This window comes from Sinocyclocheilus grahami, unplaced genomic scaffold, assembly GCF_001515645.1.
Source record: "Sinocyclocheilus grahami isolate Dianchi unplaced genomic scaffold, SAMN03320097.WGS_v1.1 scaffold620.1, whole genome shotgun sequence".
NCBI lineage: Eukaryota > Metazoa > Chordata > Actinopteri > Cypriniformes > Cyprinidae > Sinocyclocheilus > Sinocyclocheilus grahami.
Window position 1 is genome coordinate 62,224 of NW_015505799.1, and position 26,333 is coordinate 88,556.

General features: G+C 38.9%; 1 protein-coding gene across 4 annotated transcripts; it reads left to right on the top strand.

Annotated features, from left to right (window-relative positions):
- Positions 1–1,239: 1,239 nt before the first annotated feature.
- On the top strand, positions 1,240–25,950 carry LOC107557795 (zinc finger E-box-binding homeobox 1-like). 4 transcript variants are annotated; one of them, XM_016241334.1, is made up of 10 exons: positions 1,240–1,375; positions 11,956–12,117; positions 14,063–14,110; positions 16,637–16,777; positions 16,863–17,065; positions 17,200–17,305; positions 18,919–20,555; positions 22,342–22,905; positions 23,002–23,170; positions 25,224–25,950. In XM_016241334.1, the coding sequence occupies exons 1-10, from the start codon at positions 1,318–1,320 to the stop codon at positions 25,775–25,777; spliced, it is 3,642 nt and encodes a 1,213-aa protein (XP_016096820.1). In that variant the 5' UTR covers positions 1,240–1,317; the 3' UTR covers positions 25,778–25,950. The 4 variants fall into 4 exon arrangements, with proteins under 4 accessions (XP_016096820.1, XP_016096822.1, XP_016096823.1 ...); XM_016241335.1 differs by lacking the exon at positions 1,240–1,375 and adding an exon at positions 2,427–2,678; XM_016241336.1 differs by lacking the exon at positions 14,063–14,110.
- The last annotated feature ends 383 nt before the right edge of the window (positions 25,951–26,333 follow it).

Below are 26,333 nucleotides of genomic sequence, written 5' to 3' on the forward strand. Positions count from 1 at the left end.
TTGATTTATATAATAAAAAGCCTATAATAAATCAGTACACTAGATGAGGTAAAATACACCATGTATGTGTCCATGTTCTATTGATTTGTGCTTACTTTTTTTTTATCAGTTTAACCATTATACAGAAAGACGAAAATGTGACTAATATTTCTGACTAAAAAACCTGACTAAAATGCTCATTCATTTCATTGAATAAACAAAAACACAACAAGTTGTACATTTGAGTAATACTAGACTAAATTAAAAATGGCTGCCAAAATTAATACTGCTGTACGGTTAATTAATAATAATTTTATTGCTAAAATGTCAAGTTTTCATTGACTAAAACTAGACTAAAATACTTCAGGTTTTCTTCGACTAAAACTAGACTAAAATGTTGAGACTTTTAGTCGACTAAAACTTGACTAAAACTAAATAGGATAAGGCTGACTAAATATGATAAAAACTAACAAGGACATTTTAGCCCGGGACTAAAACTAAGACTAAAATGAAAATAGCTGACAAAATTAACACTACATGCAATGGAGCCTCTATGTAATACCTAACATCATACAACACACCTATTGACCAGCCACAGCAAACAAACAAACAAACAACTAAATAAATATGTCCTACATTTACACTACTATACACTACTTAATAACAAATAGAATGTAAACAAACAGAGCCTTGTGTGTATATATATATATATACACACACACACACACACACACACATATACAGGTGCATCTCAATAAATTAGAATGTTGTGGAAAAGTTCATTTATTTCAGTAATTCTATATATATATATATATATATATATATATATATATATATCAGTGAATATGAATCAACATATTTAACCCTGATCCAACCAATCCCAGTATCTTTGCTTATGAAAGAGAGAAAACAACTGAAATGCTGTGCATCGGACGCGTCGCTACTGTGTTGCACTGGCGCTGACATTTAACCTGGGTTTAAAGAGTTAAACAAACTACGTCATCAGACTTCCAGCCTGTCGGGGGCGCTCCCGATATTACAATAAACCTATTCCCCTTAAATGTGTCTCTAAACTCTTTTTGCCCGCCCCGCTTGCTCTTAATGTAATACACGCTTATTACACATGTAGGATGTTGCCCCAGATTTGAAAGAAGTGGATGGCTGCCCACAGAGGGTGGGGCGTCAGAGAAGAGGTGTTCTCGCTGCATAAAAAGGTTATGTCGTAAAGCAGAATGTCGTAAAGCAGGTGCGGAGAGGGGCCTGTTATGGGGAGGGGGTAACCAAGGGGGGAGAGGGGGCTCAATCCGCGAGGCAGCGTTCAGACACAGTGCAAAAATCATGGCGGATGGCCCCAGGTGCCAGCGCAGAAAACAGACACAGCCACGACGCAACAACGGTGAGTCCCACAGGCTGATATCAGATCGCACACATAAGAACGAAAGGGAGAAAAGTTGTTTTCAATTTGCTCCGGTTGTTTTTTTTCCATCTTTGGACTAGTTTAATGACGACTTATGAAGTTGTGTACCATGGGAGCGGGCTGGGCTGTCCCAGTGTGCTGCACCGTTATACCTGAGTCTGCCCGGACCGTTATACGGAAGGACGCACGTCCGTTAAACTACTTCGAGTCAAGGCACAATTCATTATTTTAGAGTTCGTCCTGATCAAAAACTTGAGTGAATCAAATAGTGCCGCACTCTTTCAAAACTACAGTACAGGTACAATTCTAAAGCATACACTTTTATTGCATTTAAATGACGTCTCTGGGATTCTTGACAGTTGTTGGTGCCATAACGCCCTCACAATTTGCTCACAAATCTAATAAAATACTTAAAAGGACAGTTCATCACAAAAATTCTGTTATCATTTAACATGTTGTTTCAAACCTGCATATCTAGGAAATGTTCAGCAGAATGACTGTTTCAGTCACCATTCACTGTCATTACAAAAAATATGCAATAAAAGTGAATGGTGACAGTCACTAATATAATTTGAGAATGTTCATTTTTGGGTGAGCTATCCCTTTAAGAGCGTCCAGTCCTGAGTTTCCTGAGCAATCTTTAGCAGAATGTTATTTCTAGATTTTACAAGAGAACATTTTGTATTTAATTCATAGAAAACAACACTCTGCCAGATTACAAAACTTTTTTCTTTCTAATTAAATATATAGCGTTTGCCATTTCCTCATAAGAGCAACAATTGTTGCATTCTGCAGAGAATTGCCTACAAATTCATGTGCTATCTTACATAAGATGTACTAAAGTAATTTTAAAAGTACATATTGCTGTCATCCACTTCTTATCTAAACATCCACGCCCAACACTGAATAGATGCTGACTTCTAGTTTGACGTCGCTTTCTCTTTAAATAACCTTTCCGGTAATCCTGTAACGTTAATATAGTCCGCCGTGCAGTTATGAGCACCGAGCTACCTTTTCCTGTGCGTGCGTGCGTGCGTGCGGCAACGAGCGCGGATCCGCTCGCGACGTAATACGCTCAGGAGCCGTCAACGTGTTCACCTGAACGGTGAGGAGACAACAGAGCGAGCCAATGTCCTCTTTTACCGTTCATCGCACTCCTCGCGTGTCCAGAGCCGTGATTGCGCAGTCGCTGGAGGGGTATCGGTGTGTGAAACGCGATCTGCCCGAGCGAAGCGCGAGAGAGGCGCCCAGCACACGCCACGGCAAATGGCAACTTGTGCAGGTAACGTTAGAGAGAGAAGATGGTGTTTGATTGCAGTCGTGCATGTCGTCCGCATCGCTCACACTGATGACAGAGTGCCTTTTATTTGGCTTTCATCCACTATTGAGTGATATTTCGCTGTACGCTCGTTGCTAGAACACAGGTTGCTGTGTTTATATTTTTATTTCGCGCGCAGGAGTCCGGTTTCAGCAGCCGTAAAGTGGTCGAGAACGAAATATTTAGCGCATAAGGTGGTTGTTAGTGGTGCTTTCCGTCGTATTACTGGTCAGAAGTCAAACAGGTCGTTTCTCCCGTAAGGTACTTGTGTAATGGCGGTGTGGACCGTTATTTGCTGCAGTGAGGGCGGGGCGGCGCGGCTGCTCGTGTGTCGAGACGAGCCAGGTACCATAGGTGACGAAACACCTACAGAGGTGCTCTCATTGGCATTTAATGATGCTATTTTAACATAATACATAAACGCGATTTAAGCTGTTTTATGAAGACTAATCTTTTACAGCACACATTCTTTATATGGAAACAAAGGTAGTATTCAGGTCCAGAGAGGCGCTGATTCACTGTGTCCGTCGTTACCGAGCGAATTCTCATAGTTTTGTCAATGTTAAACATGTTGTGGTCTGTTTTGGATGTTTCGTGTGATGTAACGTGCTTATTAAATGTTATAAGAATACAAAGCGAACAGGGTTTTTTTTGGCGCGGACGGATGTATTGTTTGATGAACGGAGGTGTGACGTAAGCACTAGGAGGAGCGCTGAGTGACGCTGCTGTGACTTTTATTTTCATTCCTCGTGCCGCTGGCTCTCGCGCATGACATGTTCACTAGACCTTGAGATCTTAGGGCGTTACAGCACGGAAATGAGGTCACAGGGTCCATTCGAGACTCGTTTTCATTGGTTCAGTTACTCAGCCTCATGTTTGTAAGAGACATGTCACCATAAGTACTGTAGCATCAGATGGCATGTGTGTTTCTGTGTGCATTATCAGTCCTGTAGGTGTGAGTGAATGCTGGTAGGAAGCACATGGGATTACAAGTGTGTATTTTGCATTTTATACTCACATCTCAAGTGAGATACAGAAAGACAAAACAATGACAGACATCGTAGTTGCTTTGCTTTGGTTTTTTTTTTTTTTTGGTAACTGGTATTTTCACGAAGACGTTAAGGTTATGTTTTAAAAGAAGTCACTTAGTTTTTTCCCCCCTTGCTCATTCTTCCTGACCCTCAGTCAACCTTTGACCTTTAAGGTTATGTTTTAAAATAAGTCACTTAGTTTTTTCCCGCCTTGCTCATTCTTCCTGACCCTCAGTCAACCTTTGACCTTTAAAGCCACACATGTTAACATTTATCAGGATGGTTCTCTTGTTTTAAGAATTCACCGTCTGCTTTAAATTCTTTTATTTTCTGAAGTGTGCGTGTGTGTGCATGTTTATGTGGTTTATGAGGACACAGATTTGTATAATGACATGGGTATGACATAGGTATTACAATATGAAGGTGCTTTATGAGGACACTTCCTGTGTCCCTGTAATTCAAAAGGCTTAAAAACATACTAAATAGTGTTTTTCTGCAAATCTAAAAATGCACAAAGTTTTCTGTGAGGTTTAGGTGTAGGGTTGATGGAGGGTGATAGAAAATATAGTTTGTACATTATAAAAACCATTACGCCTATGGAGAGTCCCCATAAATCACATATACCAACGTGTGTGTGTGTGTGTGTGTGTGTGTGTGTGTGTTTTATAGCAAAAGCAGATAACTCCAACAGTCGTTTTTTGGCAATATCACAGGTTCATCAAGTTTGTCGAAATTATCCATCCTCGATCACTTTTAGTCAGATTTGACGAAACTCCTCTCAGCTAGCATGTCTTTTCAAAGTGAAAGTAGCCTTGTCACCTGACCTGAATACAGCGCGCTGATTCGCTAAAATGGACTTATCGGCTTCTGTTCAAAAACAACAAGGGCTCTTGTCGGCTTCTGCAGTAAAACATGAAATTGCGTTGCCTTGAAAGTGGACAAAACCGGCTTTTTTGACAAAACGTGTTTAGGGTTCAGATCGCGCTATATGTGAAGAATAATGCACTTTTTTTAAAGTGGCGTTTATCGGTTTTTGCAAATTAACTCTTCATATATATATTCTTGTCTGGTAATAAACATACCTAAAAGATATTACTAGAGCCCGACCGATATGGTTTTTTTGGGGGGCCGATACCGATACTGATATTAGGGAGTTAAAAATATATCGGCCGATATTCTTTGTGTATATTATAGTACAGTACCAGTCAAAAGTTTGGACACTTTCCCATTCGAGTGTCCACACATTTGACTTGTACTATATATAGAATACAGTATATACATAAACAGAATATACTGTATACATAAACACATTTTTTGCAATGATCACTCAAATGTGGTGATCAAACACTTATAATGACGTGACAGAGATACGTAATGGAGGCAGGGCATTTAACAATCTAACAATAAACTTTATTATCCAAAATGAGTCTGACATCAGTGCAGTTTATTCAACTTTAATTCAATTCAATTCCATTCAACTTTATTCCGTTAAAGTTTGTTTCACTTCGAAACATTCATTCACGGATTTTCGCTACTGTATTCACACACATACGAAACTTACTAGTGAAGTGTGACATAATATACCTCTGTAAATAAATACAATATAAATTCACGTCTCGTGCACTTTAATGCCCTTTGAATGTAATGTGTATGTTCCCTTGGAACTGGAATCATGGCGGAATTTCATGTGAAGTCCACTTCGCAGGGCACTTACGGTCGAATAAGACAACGCTTGAATGCTGCTGCCTGAACAAGTCCTTACTGAAGTGAAGTGTTGACTGGTGTCACTATCTCCATTGTTTGCTACTGGCGACCTGGATGAAACGCTTTAAAGCTTAAGTCAATGGAAAACCATTGAAACTTTGAACGGCCATATCTCTGTAACAGCGCAGCGAATCCGCACCAAATTCAGGGGATCCCTTCAGCTCAAGGAGCCCTCTCGAACACCACCCTCCGCGCGTCGGTAGCCCCCCGGGATCGCTTGATCTTTTTTTACGCACCTCATCCCAAACTGTTCCGTTGCAAACTCCAAAACGTAATTTTAGAGCTAATAACAGAGGCTTGAGCCATTGATATGCAGGCTTACGCAGTTATTAATGCAGTCTAATGCGGTTATTAGAGAGAGGGAGAGAGAGAGATTAAGTGTGTGTGAATACCTGCGTCTATGCGTCTCTCAGCAGCAGCGTCTACTAATAGCGAATCTTTAAGTTAAACTCCTTCATGAACCTCGCTACTGAGAAATGTCATGTAGCTTTTCAGCTGCAAAACTATTTTACTGATAAATTCGCGGGGGAGCGCTGACAAGAAGGCTCCGCGTGTCTGCACTGTGTGTGCGTCTGTGAGAGAGACTGGGAGAAAGAAAGCTTGATTTCCGTAGCCTACATAAAAAAGGTGGAAGACATGGAAATAATCGGACATCTGTATGATCGGAACTCCACGCAGCTCCCGCGCTACTCTATACTGGTGGTATTACAGTACCACGAGAGCAGATTGCTCCATGTGCTTTCGAATCGCTCTCGCGGATGATCGATCTGCACCGCGCCTCTAATCGAACACACCGGCTAGTGTTGCAGGCTTATTGGCTCACTGACGCTGATGAGATTAACGCCTTAGGTATCGAAATTTGGTACCGAACGACAAGACGTTTTTCGATACTCGATGGTATCGAGGCAATTCGGTCGGTGCCTAAAAAGTATCAAACTCGATACCCAGCCCTTGTTATATGTTCTGTAAAAAAAATTTAATATCGGCGGCATATTCGCAGATACCAATATATCGGCAACAGGCTCATATCGGCCGATAATATTGGCAAAACAATATATCGGTCGGGCTCTAGTTATTACACTTATATAACTATATCAATTACATATGAACATACATAGATATAATAAATATAGATATAGTAGAATATATGTGTGTGTGTGTGCACTGGTTTGGGTGGTTTATGAGGACACAGATTTGTATAATGACATGGGTATGACATAGGTATTACAATATGAAGGTGCTTTATGATGACACTTCCTGTGTCCCTGTAATTCAAAAGGCTTAAAAACATACTAAATAGTGTTTTTTTTGACAATCTAAAAAGTTTTCTGTGAGGTTTAGGTGTAGGGCAGGTGTAGGATGATAAAAATAGTTTGTACAGTATAAAAACTGTATATATATATAATAGTTTATTGTTTGCATTTCTTACAGATTTCTTGTTAAATATTTTATCATTAACAACAAAATAATCTGAAATAGTTTTATGGTGATTTTATGTCTTGTTAATATTATTATTATATGTCTGAGGAAGTAGAATATCCAATATGTATAAGAGTCGAGGTGAATTCAATTTTCAAAACAATATAAAAAAAGGCCTAAATGTCGATTTACATTATAACAATGAAGTATATTGTAATGCATGAGTTAATGTGTGTTGTAAAGGTATGGTGTGAATGCATGTATGCATGGGACAAGCAAAGACAAAACATACACCTGTAGCACTGAGCTCTTCTCACACTTCCTTCCCTTTTGATGGAAAAGGGATATGTGAGAGCATTAAAGAGCTTTTTACATTTCACTCGGTGTTGGTGGGGGGGCTTGTGACTGCTGAGCATCTCTTTTTGCATGCTAATCTCTCCTGGTGGTTTGCCGCCTCTTTGTACGGCAGGGGGAAAGTTTCTCAGGGTAAAGGGGAGGGGTTTTCTCTTTATTTTTTTAGGGTGGGGGAGGGTTGGGAGGGACTTGTGTTTGTGTGATCAAACGAAGCAGAAATATGTTGGTGAATGAGAGAAATAAAATGCACCGATAGATGGTGCAGTGTGTAATTGGACTCATGTGGCTGATGCAGTGTGTGTACATCAGGGCTATTAACCAAAAGAGCTGGGAGAAACAGACATCTCAGGTGGCCGCTGCTCCAAAGTTATTCTAAATGATTACGTCCCAACACACACACGCACACACTTCTCTCTATACTGTACACAAACACACATTAAAATACATTTACATTTGAGTGCATATGTTTGCATGAATTTGCAAGATTTTTATCAAATCAAAAATCACATTTTATTTGTTGATTAAATTCACTAAAACAAAAGAGTAAGCTATTTCACATAATAGATCATTTTTCACATATAGATATTTATAGGGATGCTCCGATCCGCATTTTTCACCTCCGATATCGATTCCGATACCTAGGGTTCAGTATTGGCCGATACCAGTGAAGTTATTTTTTCCCGTTTAAATAAATGTAGAATTTATATATCTCTGTGTGTGGAACTGATAATCATTCTTTCACAATCTACTAAATACAGACTACTTCATTATAAAGAAAAATAAACAATAAATATGAAAAAATATATGTATATTCATAATCTATGACAAAAATATATCATAAACTAGGTTAGTGGGTAATTTGGCAGCAAAAGTTATTCTAGAAAAATCAGTGCACAATTTTAGAAATCCAAACATTTAGTGAAAAAACTATTTTGTTGGGAACAAATAAAAATGTTGCATGATAATCATTCTTTCACAATCTACTAAATACAGACTACTTCATTATAAAGAAAAATAAACAATAAATATGAAAAAATATATGTATATTCATAATCTATGACAAAAATATATCATAAACTAGGTTAGTGGGTAATTTGGCAGCAAAAGTTATTCTAGAAAAATCAGTGCACAATTTTAGAAATCCAAACATTTAGTGAAAAAACTATTTTGTTGGGAACAAATAAAAATGTTGCACTAAATATGGTAAAATGTTACACATTGCTATTTGTATTATAAAATCCATTAATGAAAAACATTCATGAATGTATTTATTAGGGGTGCTCCGATTGATTGGCTACCAATCATTATCGGCCAATAATCTTGTTGGGATGTTTGATCGGCGGTCTCTAAAAAGGCCGATCTCAAGATGATGCTGCTGCCGTGAGAGGTTTGGCATGACATGCAGCGGCACCGTCTCAGTCTCTGTCCGGCGTGGGTGAAATCATTATAATGTTGAAGGTGAGGTACTCACCTTCATATTTCTTCATTAGATAACTTATAAAGTAATTTGAAAACATTGTGTGAGACGTAATTTCACAAACCGCGAGAGTGAATCACCGCACGCGCTCTCTCTCTCAAAATACGCAAATGACTTCAAATCATCACACATCGCGTTTGTCTATAAGCGAGCTACACAGCTGACACAGGAATTGTCACTTGCACAATCGAGGCAGTGTCACATCGTCACTAAAGTTGATCAATTGCATTTCTTTTAAATTCTTGCCAGTGTTTAACCATTCTGCGCTCGCGCGCTTTCCTGGAGACAGTACGCTCATGCACACTCACAGCACACACACATAATGCCAGGTTCACATTACTCCATTTGCAGTGCATACGTGGTGCATATTTTTTCCGTGCTCATGTTAACGGATTAAAGCATTCACACTGCACACAGTTGCGGTCCGGCAGTGCGTTCAGGAGCGGTGCGTCTGCAGCAGTGCAGAGATCGTTTCCTCACTGAGTCTATTGCTGCACTGCATGTGCTGAATTAAAGTAACAGTGCATTGTTTGCAGTAAATATGAACATGACTTGACATGAAAATGTAGTAATTACACCATAAATGCATATTATTAAAGTCTACTGTGTTTCACAGTCAACACATGTCTAGGTTTAAAGGGAAAGAGCACTTTTAGATAAACAAGGCAATAATAGATGGCACTCGTGGAGGTAGGAAAACAAAGTTCTTTATGAACCACAGGATTGCTTGTAATAAAGATTTAAATGCAAAAGAAAAGGCAGTAGAGCGGTCTAATTCTGTCAATGGTAAGTTTGTGATAACGTAAGAAAAGTAGTTTAAATGTTTTGCCAATTGCTTGAGCAACTTAATATATAAAACTAGAAGTAAATGCAAAAGTAAAAAGCATTGAATAATGTGTTGCTTATATTTATTGTGTTTTAACATGTCTGTGAAAGATTGTATTACTGTACTGTGTAAAAAAAAAGAATTGCAATGCTGAAAAAGCATTTTCAATGACAATGTTTGGATTTGAAATCAAAATAATGGATAAATGTTGTGTTTAAGGTAAACAGCCACTGATCAGTAGCGGACTCCTGTGTGAAAGCTGCTTCCTCTCTCACAAGAGTCACCTAAGAGGGGAATTCCCCCCATTTTCAAAAATGAAATTCAGGCCCTGAATAAATGTCTAAAAATCCTGATTGGAGTATCACTATAAATAGTTATAAATGATAAAAAGAAGGCTTTAAAACGATCGGTATCGGTGATCGGTATCGGTAGATACTGCTTTCTGCAGTCGGCCTCAAAAATCCTGATCGGAGCACCCCTAATAAAGAATATCTCTTTGGATTTGAGACTTTAGTCTTTGCAACTTTACAGATCTTCTTTATGCACCAAGAGCTTGTAACACTCCAAAGAGAAAGGAAAACTTGAAATCGCATCATATGACCCCTTTAAACAAATTCTCAAAGGTTCATGCTCTTCTGTGCAACACACTCAATTGTTTATTCGTGTTTCCAGTTACTTATCATTCAGAATATCAGGTGTTCCTATTTTAATCTGTACTCGCTTGAATGAAGTCAGAGTTTCTCTGTGTGTGTGCATATGGTGGCAGGTGCACTCTATAACAAGCCAAATCACCTCATCCCAGGAAATGTCACATGAAATGGAGGGTACCATAGTGACCTGATTGTGTTGATTATGAGGTCACACTGGAACAGCTCACCCTGCCAGCCGCTCAGGTGCTGCACTATAAACTCACCCATAAAGAGGGCAAAAGTGTCATTTTGCGTGCACCAAAAAATTTAAACTGTCATCATTTACTCACCCTCATGTCGTTCCAAATGTTCCTGTATGTCTTTCTTTTTGTGGAACACAAAAGGAGATGTTCTGAAGAATGTTCATGCTGCTAGTTGCCATACAATCATACAATGAAAGTATAAGGCATCCAGAGGCTGTCAGGTTCCAAAAGAGAAACAAAAAGCAGTATATAATTCATGCGCTTCTGATACAATAGATTTGTGTAAAGAACAGACAGAAATTGAGCTGTAATATGCCTTGTTTTTGTGAATTAAGTACTTTATGAAACTATGCAATTTAACTTATGCTGACCATGAAAGTTGGGAAGCATCAGTCATCATCATTATTTTTTCATAAGATCCAGCATACTGATTCAGAGACATCATCTCCTTTTAATGTGGCTGGAACAATTAATTAAATGAAATTAGATGGAATTTAAATGTATTTCTATCAGGGGTAAAAGCATCTCTGATTACTTCACACCTGCTAAATAGCTAAATACTGTGATTTCAGCCCAGCCCATATTCAGCAGAGATCTGAATCAGCTGTAAGAACACCAAAGGTTTTTGAATTATTTTTTTTTTGTCTGTATGGCAGAAAATCATAATTTTCAGTTCTGGCATGCACAGGTATGTGAAATGACTTTGTGCACAAGAACAGAAACCTTAAACGGGAACTTTTTTTTTGCATTATCAGATCACTTTTACGTCACTTCCTGTTGACAATCTAATTCTCCAGCTGAAGAAACTGGATGAGCTCCATAGAAACCAAACATGTTTAAATCTGTGTGTACACGAAACACAAATTTGACATGCACATCTGGAAGTATTCTTCGTATCCTGACATGTGTGCACAAGCACACACACACACTCACATCAGAGATGAGTTTTCCAGTACCTCATATGCTTGTGCACAATTGAAAGGCATTTTAAAACTAGTGCTCTCAGATTTAGAGAAAGAATCCATATGTCAAAATGTGTGTATGTGTGACAATACTATTAAAAACATGTTTAAATGGTCCCTTTGTTCTCTATTGTGTTTCTGATTATGTCATACAGCTGGTAAAAAGCTTTTCTGGGTTGCAGGAAACTGATCTAAAATTAGCCGAATTTCACTTCCTGTCTTCAGGGCACAGATTCTACCTTTTATTGTATGTGTGTGCTCATATATTTCTGCATGTGAGCATGCATGTGTGTTTACATGTTTGAACCCTCGGTTACCCCAAAAATGACAGCTGTTACTGATTACAGACACGTCACTGCAGAACAGAACAACAAGTGTCCTGTTTGCAAACACATGCACATGTGTTTTAAGAGAATCAAACATGGCCATTAGTGCAAAAAGAGTATGAATATCTCTGAATGTGGGGACATCTGTGATCCTAAACGAAACAGGTAATTTTCTCTCTCTGTCATGTAGTGAGGAGTTTTAGCAGCATGCCAGAGGCGACCTCAGATTCAGATGATGAAGACAAACTGCACATTGCAGAGGAAGACAGTATTGCTGACGATCCTGACCAAACGTCCTCAGTATTCCAGCTCAAAGCTGCACGGCAGCTCTCTGAAACATGCACACAGGACGGTGAGTAAAACAATAAGAGATTATTAACGTAATGCATTTAATGTATGTATTTTGATTACTTCGAAGCAGAAAATATAAAGCTTTGAAATGAACCATGTAAACATTTGTGTAATAGAGAAAGTTGCAAGAATAAGTGACTAATGCTTGACATATAACACATCTTACCATAGCATAGTCTCGCGTAGCCAGACCTTCAGACTGACGGCAGAGGGGCTGGGGACCTTGGCCACTTTGAATGGCCAAGGACCGCCCAAGAGGCCATATGACTGACAGATAAAGCAACCAATCATGTTTCGGTTTGTGCCGCGTCATGTTTAGGGGCGTGGAAATGTCACCACAATAACAGACCGTGTGTAAAACTCTTGGACGTATTTTAAAGATTATATGCTGCAAACTTTAAATATTTCACATACTTTAAAAAATTCAGCATTTAGTTGATCCTGATAAGCACTCATTATCACAGTTGTAAACACCATGGCTTTCTTCTAACATAAGGGGGTTTGGCGTCACGGCATATCTGTTTCCAGGTGGAACGTTAAAGAACACGACACGCATGTCTCCCGGAAATCCTGTATAATTCAACCAATCCGATGATGACTTAGAAACTCCCGAAGTGTTTCCAATTTTGTGTGCTTTATGCATCAGATGTTCAGCCAACGGTCCGTGGGCGTGACGTCTAAGGCTGCGACCAACCATAGCATGACTTTTGTGGTGCAGAATCTAGTACATTTGCCGCACTTATTATTGGATAGTTGAACTTTTCCCCTCATAAGAGTGCGGGATTGAAGCAACAGAAAGTGGCGTTTCTGAAAGTTTATTGTAAAAACAATTCTTTGGTTTCATGATCAGAACAAAATAATAATGTTAACTGGTTACCAGCATTAAAGGGGTCATCGGATGCAAAATTCACTTTACAAGTTGTTTGAACATAAATGTGTGTTGGAAGTGTGTGTACAGATCCATCCTATAATGATAAAAATCCACCCAGTGTTTTTTTTTTAAAATCCCTATTTTAAAATCCCCTTTCTCAAATCAGGTTGTTCTGAGATTCCTGTCAGAATGACGTAGTTCTGCACAGGCCCCTCCCACGATAGTTGATTGACACTAGCGTCTTACCTTAGACCCGCCCTGAGTGAGCTGAGAGCTGTCCGCCATTGTGTCGACTCTGGTGCTGGGGAAGACAAGAATGTCTCAGATTAAGCGATTGAGGTGTTTTGTTGTTGGATGTAATAATGAATATAGCAGTCGTCATTTACTCCCGACATCTGAGCCGCTGAAGACGCAGAGGATTAACGTTACTTTCGTTTTGAAGGGAATGCGCCGAATCCCGATCTGCCTAAATGTGTCTAAGTTCGCGCGAATCATTCGTGATCCAGCTTCATCAACAGAAGAAGTGAGTATAAGGGTTTTTTATGAATCTTTGCAAATCGGCTTTCCTAATAACGTGCTAGTTTAGCCAGTTTCGCGGCTGAAGTTTACAGTCTGCTCGTCACCCCACTGAAGAGAGGGGCGGGGTGAGCAGAGCTCATTAGCATTTAAAGCGACATGGACTAGAATGGCTTGCTGAAAACAGAGCTGATTTTGACAGGGTAAAAAAGGTGTTTTTTTACACTACCATTGAGAAATTTTAACCAAAGTATGTTATAGACTTTTCATTAAGATCCTAAAGAATCATATCTACTTGTGGAAAATGGGCATCCGATGACACATTTAAAATTACTCTAAAAACAATTGAAAGGTTTTTCCATTTTCTATTACGTTTTGCAAAAGATTTTTATTTTTTGGTTTCGTCCCTTGAACTGTTTCTTATCCCCACAAACAATAATAAAACAACAGTTGGAGCAAAATTTAAAACACAATTTAGTGTCATAAATCCTATTTTAATAATAAATTGATCTAATCAAAACACTGTAGTAATTAGATTTTTGTTCTTTTCTTTCAACAGATGGCAGCCTGGGGCCAGATACTTTAATACAAGAAATAAGAGTCAAAGGTCAGTTTAGTGCAAAACATTCAGAGAGCTCTTATGGATTTATTTATTTTTAACTAATTTTCATAGCCTTTTAGCAGTAAATAAGGGGGGGGGGTTCAACAACAATGCGTAGTGTTTGATGGAGATTTTTCAGCTTCAGACTTTGTTTTCATCCAGTCAGAATATATCAAATGTGTTTGATGTTTTGAGCTGATTTTAGAACACATTGTTTTCAGTTCCCAATGAGGTGCATGCTCCTGCAGAAATGTAGCTGTAATATGTCTTGTATGGACAATGTTTTTGTGAATTAAGTACTTTATGAAACTATGAAATTACATAACATAAATGTTATGCTGACCATGAAAGTTCAGGCAGTCTAGGAAGCATCAGTCATGATAAGATCCAGCATACTGATTCAGAGACAACAGCTTTGGCTGGAACAATGAATGAGATTAAATTAGATTCATTTTAAATGCATTTCTATCAGGGGTAAAAGCATCTCTGATTACTTCACACCTGCTAAATAGCTAAATACTGTGATTTCAGCCCAGCCCATATTCAGCAGAGATCTGAATCAGCTGTAAGAACACCAAAGGTTTTTGAATGATTTTTTTTTTGTCTGTATGGCAAAAATAAAGATTTTTTCTGTCTATATGACAGAAATTCTTAATTTTCAGTTCTGGCATGCACAGGTATGTGAAATGACTTTGTGCAGGTCATTTCAAGGAACAGAAACCTTAAACAGGAACTGTTTTTGCATAATCAGATCACATTCCTGGTGCAAAACACTCACAGAGCTCTTATGGATTTATTTATTTTTATCTCATTTTCATAGCCTTTTAGCAGTATTGGGGGGGGATTCAGACAGTCTGCCGATTTTGGGCATTCCAAGCTGACAGATTTCACAGAAAAATGTGTAGTGTATGATGGGCATGGAGATTTTTCAACTTCAGACTTTGTTTTCATCCAGTCAGAAGACATCAAATGTGTTTGATGTTTTGAGCTGATGTTAGAACACATTGTTTTCAGCGCATGTTCCTGCTTGAGTTTGTTGTGTCCAGAACATCTTGAAAGTCTGGTGTGTGTGATTCTCAGTCGTTTAGTGTATAATGCCCAGTTTTTCCCTGTAACTATTTACAAAGTCGGCATGTGTATGATGCCTTGTGCTTTAAAATCTGTTCAGATTTTAAAAGTCATGTACTATATTCCGCCTGGGTATTCAGATAAAGAACAGAAAACAACAGGGAGCTTTGGATGTAACACACAAGTTTTCAGTTTCAAACTCAAGTTGCTGAGAACTGGGAAAAGCTTGGCTTCTTTGGGCACTTAAGCCTGCTTGTCATGGAAAGAGCTTGAAATTACTTTGGTAAAGGGACAAATAGTTGGACTGACAAGTCTGTGAGGGTGTGCTGGGATAGGATGGCTGGATCAGGTGTGTGTGTGAGCTCATTCCTCTCTCTCAGGTCGTTATTCATTCGTAATGCGTCACCTGGTCCTTACGGGGGCCTCCATAGCACATAGGTGTGGGCCATACTGGCCCACTTCCCGGTCAAATATCATTACAACTGCAGTTTTATAAAACTGCTACATTACAGCCAACCCAAAAATTCAGTGTCTGTGTGCATATTCCATTTCGATTAAACCCAAAGTGTGTTTCACTAAACGAGGTTGCAGTCAGGTTGTTTTTGTATATCAGTATGCATATACGTTTCAACCCAAAAGGCAAATATAAAACCAACCACAGGAAACGTCACAAAGCGAACATCCATGAAAAAGCTGTAATTGGTAAAAATTCATCAGACACCAATGGTAAAATGCGAAGGTGTCATGATCATAAACCCTGAACAGTTGGAGCACCAACATCAGCTTCTTCCCTGAGCAGACAAATAACCTGACAAATACCTGACTTGAATATTATATTATACATATGATCACCACTGTGGGCACTGGGCAGACATGGAAAAAAGAGTGAGAAGCAGATTCCATCCTTCAGCATCTCAGAAGCAACTTAACAGATGTTCTGATACATGACTTTTCACTTTAGGCTATTCAAACATTGTATTAATCTATTCTAAGACAGTTGGAAGCTGTATTAAAGACAAAACACCTTAATAAAGAAATATTTCCCAAGTGTTCACATTATTTTGTCCAACACCTACAGTGGGGAAAAAAAGTATTTAGTCAGCCACCAATTGTGCAAGTTCTCCCACTTAAAAAGATGAGAGAGGCCTGTAATTTTCATCATAGGTATACCTCAACTATGAGAGACAAAATGATTAAAAAAAATCCAGAAAATCACATTGTAGGATTTTTAAAGAATTTATTTGCAAATTATGGTGGAAAATAAGTATTTGGTCAATAACAAAATTTAATCTCAATACTTTGTTATATACCCTTTGTTGGCAATGACAGAGGTCAAACGTTTTCTGTAAGTCTTCACAAGGTTTTCACACACTGTTGCTGGTATTTTGGCCCTGGAGCAGAAGCTGAGAAAATGGGATTTGTATGTGTTTTAGTTGATCTAATTTGCCTGTGTGTGTTTGAAAGAGGAGTGTGTCACTGATGAGGAAGAGGGTGCTGATGATGAAGTGGCCGGTGAGGAAGAGCAGACGGAAACAGAGCATGTTTACTCAGACGTCCCAGAGGAGCCTCAGAGAACGCCAGAGCGAGGGGTCCACGATGAGAATGGTAGCCACCGAGTTTTTTTGTCTTTCCTTCAGTTGCTATCAGCTTTTTTCTCTACAGTTTATTTAATTGTGCATATGTCTGTCAGGTACTCCTGACGCATTCTCGCAGCTGCACACCTGTCCGCACTGTTCCCGCGGTTACAAGCGTCACACATCGCTGAAGGACCACATTAAACTACGCCATGAAAAGAGCGAAGACAACTACTGCTGTTCCCTCTGTAGCTACACTTTCACATACCGCACGCAGCTCGTCCGTCACATGACCGCACACAGACACGTCCGGGAGCAGGTACAGCGCTGCTCTCACACCTTCATGATGTTCACACCTCTGTGGAGGAAATCACACAGAGCTTTTGTTCATAGTCACATGTTGACTCAAACACTTTCAAACAATTGCCTTTTCCTGTCTCTCTCTTTTGTCAGCGGACTATTTCTCAGTCAGGCGGAAACAGAAAGTTCAAGTGTACAGAATGCTCCAAGGCCTTCAAATACAAACATCACCTAAAGGAGCACCTACGCATACATAGCGGTCAGTGAAGTACAGAAATTATTTTGGCAGTGGATGTAACTGGTTAATGTCTTTGTAAACTCAGGTTAAAGGGACAGTTCACCCAAAAATGAAAATTCTATCATTATTTACTCACCCTCAAGCTGTTGCAAACCTGTATGAGTTTCTTTTTTCTGCTGAACACAAAAGATAATTTGAAGAATGTAGGTCCCCACTGACTTCAATAGTATTTTTTTTCCATATTATGGAAGACAGTGGGGACCAGCAACTGTTTGGTTACCAACATTCAGAAAGAAGAAAGAAACTCATACAGATTTAGAACAACTTGAGGATGAGTAAATGATGACAGATTTTGTTTATTTTTTGGTGAGCTATCACTTTAGGCCAATTTTAACTTTAGGTTAGGGTTCATTATTAACACAGTTTGTAACCTATGTCTATTATTTTTTTAGAATGTTTCTGAAACTAAAGAAAAAATGGAAACTTGTTTACACATCAGACTGAAAAAATAAGAAGTAAATTATAAGTCTAAAAACAAAGTTAAATTGTGAGATAAAGTTTTGAATATTTTATTATAATAAGAATTATTTTTTTGTTCAAGTATGAACAGTATAAACATCTCCTTTAATAAATACAAATAAATTAATAAGGAAAGTTCAAATATCATTTTGTAAGCACTGAGCACTTTATAATATATCATTACCGTTCAAAAGTTGGGGGGCCTATAAAGATTTTTTAAATGTTTTTGAAAGAAGTCTAATGTTCATCAAGGCTACTTTTATTTGATAAAATTACAGTAAAAACAAAAAAAATGTGAAATATTTTTACAGTTTAAAATAAAGTTTTTCTATTTTAATATATTTTAAAATATAATTTATTTCTGTGATGCAATGCTGAATTTTCAGCATCATTACTCCAGTCTTCAGTGTCACATAATCCTTCAGAAATCATTCTAATATGCTGATTTGGTGCTCAAGATGAATAATTTATCATTATCAATATTGAGCAGTTGAACTGCTTTATAATTTTTGTGGAAACCAAGATGCATGTTTTTTCAGAATTCTTTGATGAATAGCAAGTTCAAAAGAACAGCATGTATTTGAAATATAAATCTTTTGTAACACTGTAAATGTCTGACACATTTGAACCATTTAGTGTTCAAGCATTTAATGCTGAATAAAAGTACAGGTGCATCTCAATAAATAAGAATGTTGTGGAAAAGTTCATTTATTTCAGTAATTCAACTCAAATTGTGAAACTCGTGTATTAAATAAATTCAATGCACACAGACTAAAGTAGTTTAAGTCTTTGGTTCTTTTAATTGGGATGATTGTGGTTCACATTTAACAAAAACCTACCAATTCACTATCTCAACAAATTAGAATATGGTGACATGCCAATCAGCTAATCAACTCAAAACACCTGCAAAGGTTTCCTGAGCCTTCAAAATGGTCTCTCAGTTTGGTTCACTAGGCTACACAATCATGGGGAAGACTGCTGATCTGACAGTTGTCCAGAAGACAATCATTGACACCCTTCACAAGGAGGGTAAGATTTCTTTAAAAAAATTTCATGACACCAATATTTGGAACTACATTTCTAATTGATAAGCTTCTTTATCTCTGTTTATCCAGGTGAGAAGCCGTATGAGTGCTCTAATTGTCAGAAGCGTTTCTCACACTCGGGGTCCTACAGCTCTCACATCAGCAGTAAGAAGTGTGCGAGTGTGACCCCTGCGGTCAACGGCCTTCCTCGCACACCTGGAGTGAAAACGGCTCTTACCGTTTCTCGCCCCACACACATCCTTCTAAGGGAGAAGGTGGACATTACCAACAAGCCTCTGCAAGAGCAGCTCCCCCTGAAACAGATCAAACAGGAGCCTGTCGAACAGCAACCCAAACCTGCGCCAGCAACACCCACGATAGCCACCACCACTAACAATGGAGTCGTGGCTCCGCAAGGCATCATCCAGACATTGGTCCTGCCCACTGTCGGGCTTGTCCAGCCAATCAGCATCAACCTTAGCGACTTACAAAACGCGCTGAACGCAGCGATGGATGGTAATGTCATCAGGCAGGTGTTGACTAGCACCAATGCAAACGGAACGAGCGCTAAAATTGTAGGTCAAGTGCCGGTGCAGACGCAAGCTATCGTGTTGCAGCCGCAGCAGGCGCAGCCGCAGGTGATCTCTGCCATCTCTCTGCCGGTTGTGGGACAAGACGGAAATGCCAAAATTATCATCAACTACAACCCCCAGCTGGACTCACAACTCAAGGCAGTAAAAGTGAAAACAACGCAGCCCACAGCAACACAAACCGGTATTACGCAGGCAAAATCTACAGTGTCCAACGTTGCACAGCCAAATGTGGGGCAGCTTCAGTCGGTACAGTCCAACTCGACTGAAACGCAAACATCAGGTACTCCAAAACCTACACAGGTAAACATCATTAAACCAGTCCAAACTGGAAACCTCAGCAAACCGGCGTCTATCATCAAGATAACACCTGCGCAGGCTGCTAGGTTGGTTCAAGCTCGGGCGGCACAACCAAAGCTCACCCAGCAAACTTTACTGCTGGTGAGAAGGGCAGATGGGACGCAGAGCCTCGTGGTTCGACAAATACCTGTCACCAATTCCAACACACAGAGCACAGAGATTAAATCAACCCCAGAGAAGACTACAAACACTCCTCCAGCGGAGAAGAAGACAACTGAAAATACAGGTTTGCTGGAGGATAAATGTGAAAAACAAAACCTGACCGCCCCACCAGAAATCAAAATCAAAACCGAACCGGCCTCTCCATCCAAGATCGAGCCTGAAGTGCAAAGTGAGGACGACAAAGAGATGCAGACAGATGAAAATAAAGAAGGAGGGAAACAAACAACAGTGACAACTGAGCCGGTCACACACTCTGGAACGGTTCACAGCGGCGTCGCCTGTGGAGATAACTTCCATAATTACGCAACGTGTCTGCTTTGCGACAGCTCCCTGGGCAAACGTAAGCCTTCAGACAGTCAAGACAGTGATGCCAAAGGGTCGCCCACAACTATATCTCTCTCCTCTCTACTGGATAAGGATAAGAGTGGAGCGGCAGAACGCCTCCTTCCTCTTCTGAAGGCCTACAGTCGGAACCCAGAGCCTAGCGAGGAGCAGCTGTCTCAGGTTGCCAAGACAGCCAGGTTACCTCTAGAGGCGGTCAACAAGTGGTACCAGAAGATGCGCTCCAAGAGGATATTGCTCCAGGCTGCAGGCAACCTGAAAAACAACCAAGAGGTAAGTACAACACATTTTATTTAACTGTAAAATAGGGGTGTCACAATTGTGAATTTTGTCTGGTCTGACAATGAATACAAATCATTGCATAATTAAGTAAAAGCTTAACACAGATACACCTTAAAAAGTAATTTATTCTTATTTAACGTGGATTGATGATCAAAAAATAAGCTGTTAGGATTTTCTTTAAAGCTCTGAAAAGTTATGACTATTTTAAATGCTAAATAAAATATTTACAAATAAAGAAAAAATATATATTCAATATACAGTGTGTATATATATGTATATGAAGAGTTCATTTGCAAAAACCGATAAACACCACTTAAAAAAAAGAGCTGATTGCCGTGCATTATTCTCCATATAGCGCGATCTGAACCCTAAACACGTTTTGTCAAAAAAGCCGGTTTTGTCCACTTTCAAGGCATCGCAAGTTCATGTTTTACTGCAGAAGCCAACAAGCGCCCTTGTTGTTTTTGAACAGAAGCCGATAAGTCCATTTTAGCGAATCAGCGCGTTGTATTCAGGTCAGGTGACAAGGCTACTATCACTTTGAAAAGACATGCTAGCTGAGAGGAGTTTCGTCAAAGCTGACTAAAAGTGATCGAGGATGGATAATTTCGACAAACTTGATGAATCTGTGATATCTTCTTCAGGGCGAAAAAGGAAAATAAAAGCTGATAGGTTTTCACGGAACCTTGCAAAAGCAGCGCGTTACAATGGTGAGGGAAAAGCTCCGTGTAATCACATCCATACAGTTTATGATCACAACAACAACAACGTTTGTCAAGCATCTACATTGTCATCTGAGGAGATTACAAAGATTAAACAAGTGTTTTTTTAAACTCTAAAACATGAAATGTGGAGTTATCTGCTTTTGCCAAAAAACGACTGTTGGGAGTGATCTGCTTTTGCTATAAAACAAACTTTTAATGTTAAAAAAAAACCCACTTTCAATTAACTTTAATTTTGTAAATTACCTGTATTTGTTTAAGTTATTATTACTTAATCAAAACAACCCAACTGCAGTTTGATTGATATTACTTATATGCACAATTAAAAAAAAAAGTGATTTCTGAAAAAAAATAAAAAATAAAAAAAAGGTTTGCAAATGACCTATATATATATATATATACACACATAACCATTCAAAAAAAATCTAAAACATGAAATGTGGAGTTATCTGCTTTTGCCAAAAAACGACTGTTGGGAGTTATCTGCTTTTGCTATAAAACAAACTTTTAATGTTAAAAAAAAAAACACTTTCAATTAACTTTAATTTTGTAAATTACCTGTATTTGTTTAAGTTATTATTACTTAATCAAAACAACCCAACTGCAGTTTGATTGATATTACTTATATGCACAATTAAAAAAAAAAGTGATTTCTGAAAAAAAAAAAATAATAAAAAAAAGGTTTGCAAATGACCTATATATATATATATACACACATAACCATTCAAAAAAAATTTTTTTTACTTAATATTTAATTTAACAAAGACAGATTGTTGTTATAAATAATATATTTCAAATAAATGCTGTTTTTCACGTTTCCACAAAAATATTAAGCAGCAATGTTCTAAAAAGTTTTGGATGGCAAAATGCAATTGTATTACAAATATTGTTTTTGTAAAGTGCACCTTAAATCACAGATTATTAAATGAAATTATCATAATCAAGCAATTATGTAATAATCTTGTCAGGCCTAAGACATAAGGTTGTCATTAATGATGCCTTTGAAAATGAATGAGTTTTATTAATATTAATAATGTCTTTCTTCTTTGACAAAGAAAACTACACTATCTGCTGTACCTGAAGGAATGAACTCCACTCAAGCCACCTGCACTCCCACTCAACCCCTTGATGGCACCTCAGTGGACACCCAAAATGGAAGCGCCGCTTCACCCACCTCCCCTTCAGCCAGCGCCTCCACCGATGATCTCGTCATTGTAAAGACAGAAGACGTGGAGGAGGAGCTGCAGTGTGAACCACTGGATCTCTCGCTCCCAAAGTCCAGCCCCACTCAAGCCAGCACCACAACTAAGCTGCTGGTCTCCACCCAAAAGGAACCGCTCAACCTCACCTGCCTCAAGAAGCAACCATTGCCAGGCAACACCATCTATGTGACTCAGGCAGGCATGGGTCCATTAAACATTGTGACAGCGCCATTGCCAACGCTGGTTGCCATAGCAGAGCCAGGAGGTGTTCCGTGCATCGGCACGGCAATATCCGGTAACAAACGAACCATCCTCATCCCTCAGCTCACCTACACCTACACCACCAACCCCAGCGTCAAAACACCTGACAACTCCTTGACAGACACAAAGGGGACGGTGATACTCAACAGCTGTCCGGTAAGCACAACAAATACATACAAACATTAAGATCTGGATATACCTTTCTTCATGACATCATTCCAGACTCATTCGTTCCATCTTACTCTCCATCAGAAAGTGGCAGACACCGCTTCTGACTGCGTGTCAGAAGACCAGAACGATGAAGACTCCCCTCTAATGAAGAAGAAGAGGAAGACTGTCGGTGGCCTGTACGCCTGCGATCTGTGTGACAAAATCTTCCAGAAGAGCAGCTCACTGCTGCGACACAAATATGAACACACAGGTATGGAAAAACCGCTCATGAATGACACGTGATTTACAGTAATTAGACACTTAAAAATGTGTTCATGTTTAGATAATATTAAAAACCAAAATAGACCAGTACTTTAAAGGGTTAGTTCACCCAAAAATGAAAATTCTGTCATTAATTACTAACACTCGTGTTGTTCCAAACCCGTAAGACCTTCGTTCATCTTCGGAACACAAATTAAGATATTTTTGATGAAATCTGAGGGCTCTCTGACCCTCCCTCTGCCAAGATGATCGACAAAGTAGTCCGTGTGACATCAGTGGTTCAACTGTAAAGTTACGAAGCTACGAGAATATTTTTTTGCACAAAGAAAACAAAAATAACTTTATTCCGCATTTTCGTCACTTTGGACGCGCGTTCACGACAGTACCATGACGCGAGCGTGTGGCGGGGCGGGGCCACACCCGGCATAATGATGTCATCACGGCAGATCTGGGTCAGCGCCGGCGCCGCCACACACTCGCGTCATGGTACTACTGTCGTGAATGCGTGTCCAAAGTGACGCAGTAGAGACGAAAATGCGGAATAAAGTCGTTTTTTTTTTTTTTACGGGTTTCGAACCATGACGCGAGCGTGTGGCGGCGCTGACCCCGATCCGGCATAATGATGTCATCACGGCAGATCTGGGTCAGCGCCGGCGCCGCCACACACTCGCGTCATGGTACTACTGTCGTGAATGCGTGTCCAAAGTGACGCAGTAGAGACGAAAATGCGGAATAAAGTCGTTTTTTTTTTTTTTACGGGTTTCGAACAACACGAGGGGGAGTAATTAATGACAGAATATTCATTTTTGAGTGAACTAACCCTTTAATGTACCTTAACTATTGGTGCTTGCAAACCCAATGCTGATATTAAAAAAAGTATATATGATGTAATTATAACAATAATAATAAAGCAAAATAACGTTTAAGATATACCTGGGCAGTGATTTAAATCATCAGGAGAGAGACCTTCAAATTAAAAAATAAACATTATAAAAAATAAAATAAGGATTAAAAAACAATAAATAGAAAAGGAGAGGGACATGTCCTCAAATAACAAAGTGTAAAAAATAAATAAGAAATGAAGAAAACTAATAACAAAACCAAACTCGCTAACAATTAGCTCTTCACTAAGGAAAAAGAAAAAAAAAAGACAAAGACAAAACCTTGCCTCCCTCTCTGTTCAAACAAAACAATCAACCAGCTCCCTACAAAGCTCTCCATAATCAACATTTTTTAGGGAATCTCAGTAAAACATTTTAAACATTTATGTAGCATCTGAGTTAGGAGAAGAGAGAGTCTGTGGAAGCTTTTATCCTGTTCTGGTCGTAAGACTAGTATCAAGCGACACCTGTTTGCAATTAAGAAAGGCAGAAAGAAAAACACGAAACATATGGTGCAATAGCGCCACCTCCTGGTTACAAATAACATTTGTTTGCAGCTGCAACTAGGTTAGATATTTCTTTAATACCATCGTTTTCAACCAGGAGTCTGTGAATATGTAAAACATAGAATTTTCTTAATTTCATAGACATTTTTTGAACAATCTTTTGAATGTACAATATGATGATCTGGGGAAATTAACAATTATATATATACATAGATATAATAATGTATGCATAATAAACATGCATTTGGGAACACATTGTGCATTATTTTCAGATTCATATAATTGTGGATGATTTGATGATTAATTACAAATCTAGTGAAATGCTATAAATACATTTGTGAATTAGTTTTCTGCTACTATAACAGCATGATGATTTAACTCTTGCAAGTGAGAAATTAAGACAAAATAATTATTTTCCAACTCTAGAGTAAAATATACTTATTCCTTTTCATTTACAGTTATTTTACAATGAAGTTGTATTAAAATAGTATTATATTATTTAATATCGTATATTATATTATACAGTTTGAAACCCCTCATCTAATGCAGAGGCATTCATACATTTTGAAAGTGCCTGAAAAATGTTGCCAGCCATTGTACCTGTTAATATGTGCTTCCTTTGTCCTAACCTCATCATATTGCTTCGTCATTCCAGGTAAGCGGCCTCACGAGTGCGCCATCTGTAATAAAGCTTTCAAACACAAGCACCACCTGATCGAGCACACACGACTACACTCCGGAGAGAAGCCCTACCAGTGTGACAAGTGCGGGAAGCGCTTCTCTCACTCAGGCTCTTATTCTCAGCACATGAACCACCGATACTCCTACTGCAAGAGAGACACTCATGAGCTGCCAGAGCAGGTCAGCACTTCCACTCCTCCCTCTCAGCTCGACTCGGACGAGAGAGAGAGCGACGGAGAGGAGGAAGAGGATTTGACTGCTCTGGACATGAGCGATATCAGAGTGGTGCGAGTGGGAGAGGAATACGAGGATGATGAGGAGAGCTGTGGAGAGGAAGAGCAGGATCGAGGAAGTGAGGAGCAAGAAACAGAAGGAGGAATGGTGATGGAGGTGGAGCTCGGAGATACTGACACTTTGGAGGAAGAAACTGTTGAAACGGAAGATGCTATGGAGACAGAGGAGTCAAAGGAAGAGGACACAGTTCTCACAAATAATGAAGAAAACACAGAGATGGCAACCGAGGACTGAAGGATGAACGCTCTTTTTTCTGTCACTCACGTGGGACTAATGAAAGCGGTGACGAGCTCTTCATCATAATCTTACAGTTGTCGGTTGCTATGGAAACTGTGTCTCAGCTCTTTACTGTGTATAAAGCCCAGGTGTGCCTGATTTACAAAACAATATTTCCTTGTTTAAAAAAAGAAAAAAATGGCAGAAAATGAAACTCCAACTCAACTAGACTTCGTAGGACTTCAAAGTTTCAGTTGTTTGGCTTTGTTCCATTACTGAGCCGCCCTGGTATGTCGATTTATCAGTGTTCACGTGTTTTTGTTGCTCTGTACAGTCAGATTTCTATACCTTTATATTTGCCAATGAAGTTTACGAAAATCAGTATTTTAAAGTTTTGAGAAACAAAACTAAATTCTGCACTGCAGGTATAACTGGTTTACTTACAGGGGTGAGTCTCATGAAAACTGTCAAGAAGGGTCATATTTCACTTGAAAAAAAAAAATATATATATATATATATATATTTTGCATGAAGACAATCAAGCCTATTTTTAGAACCATCACAGACATTTTTT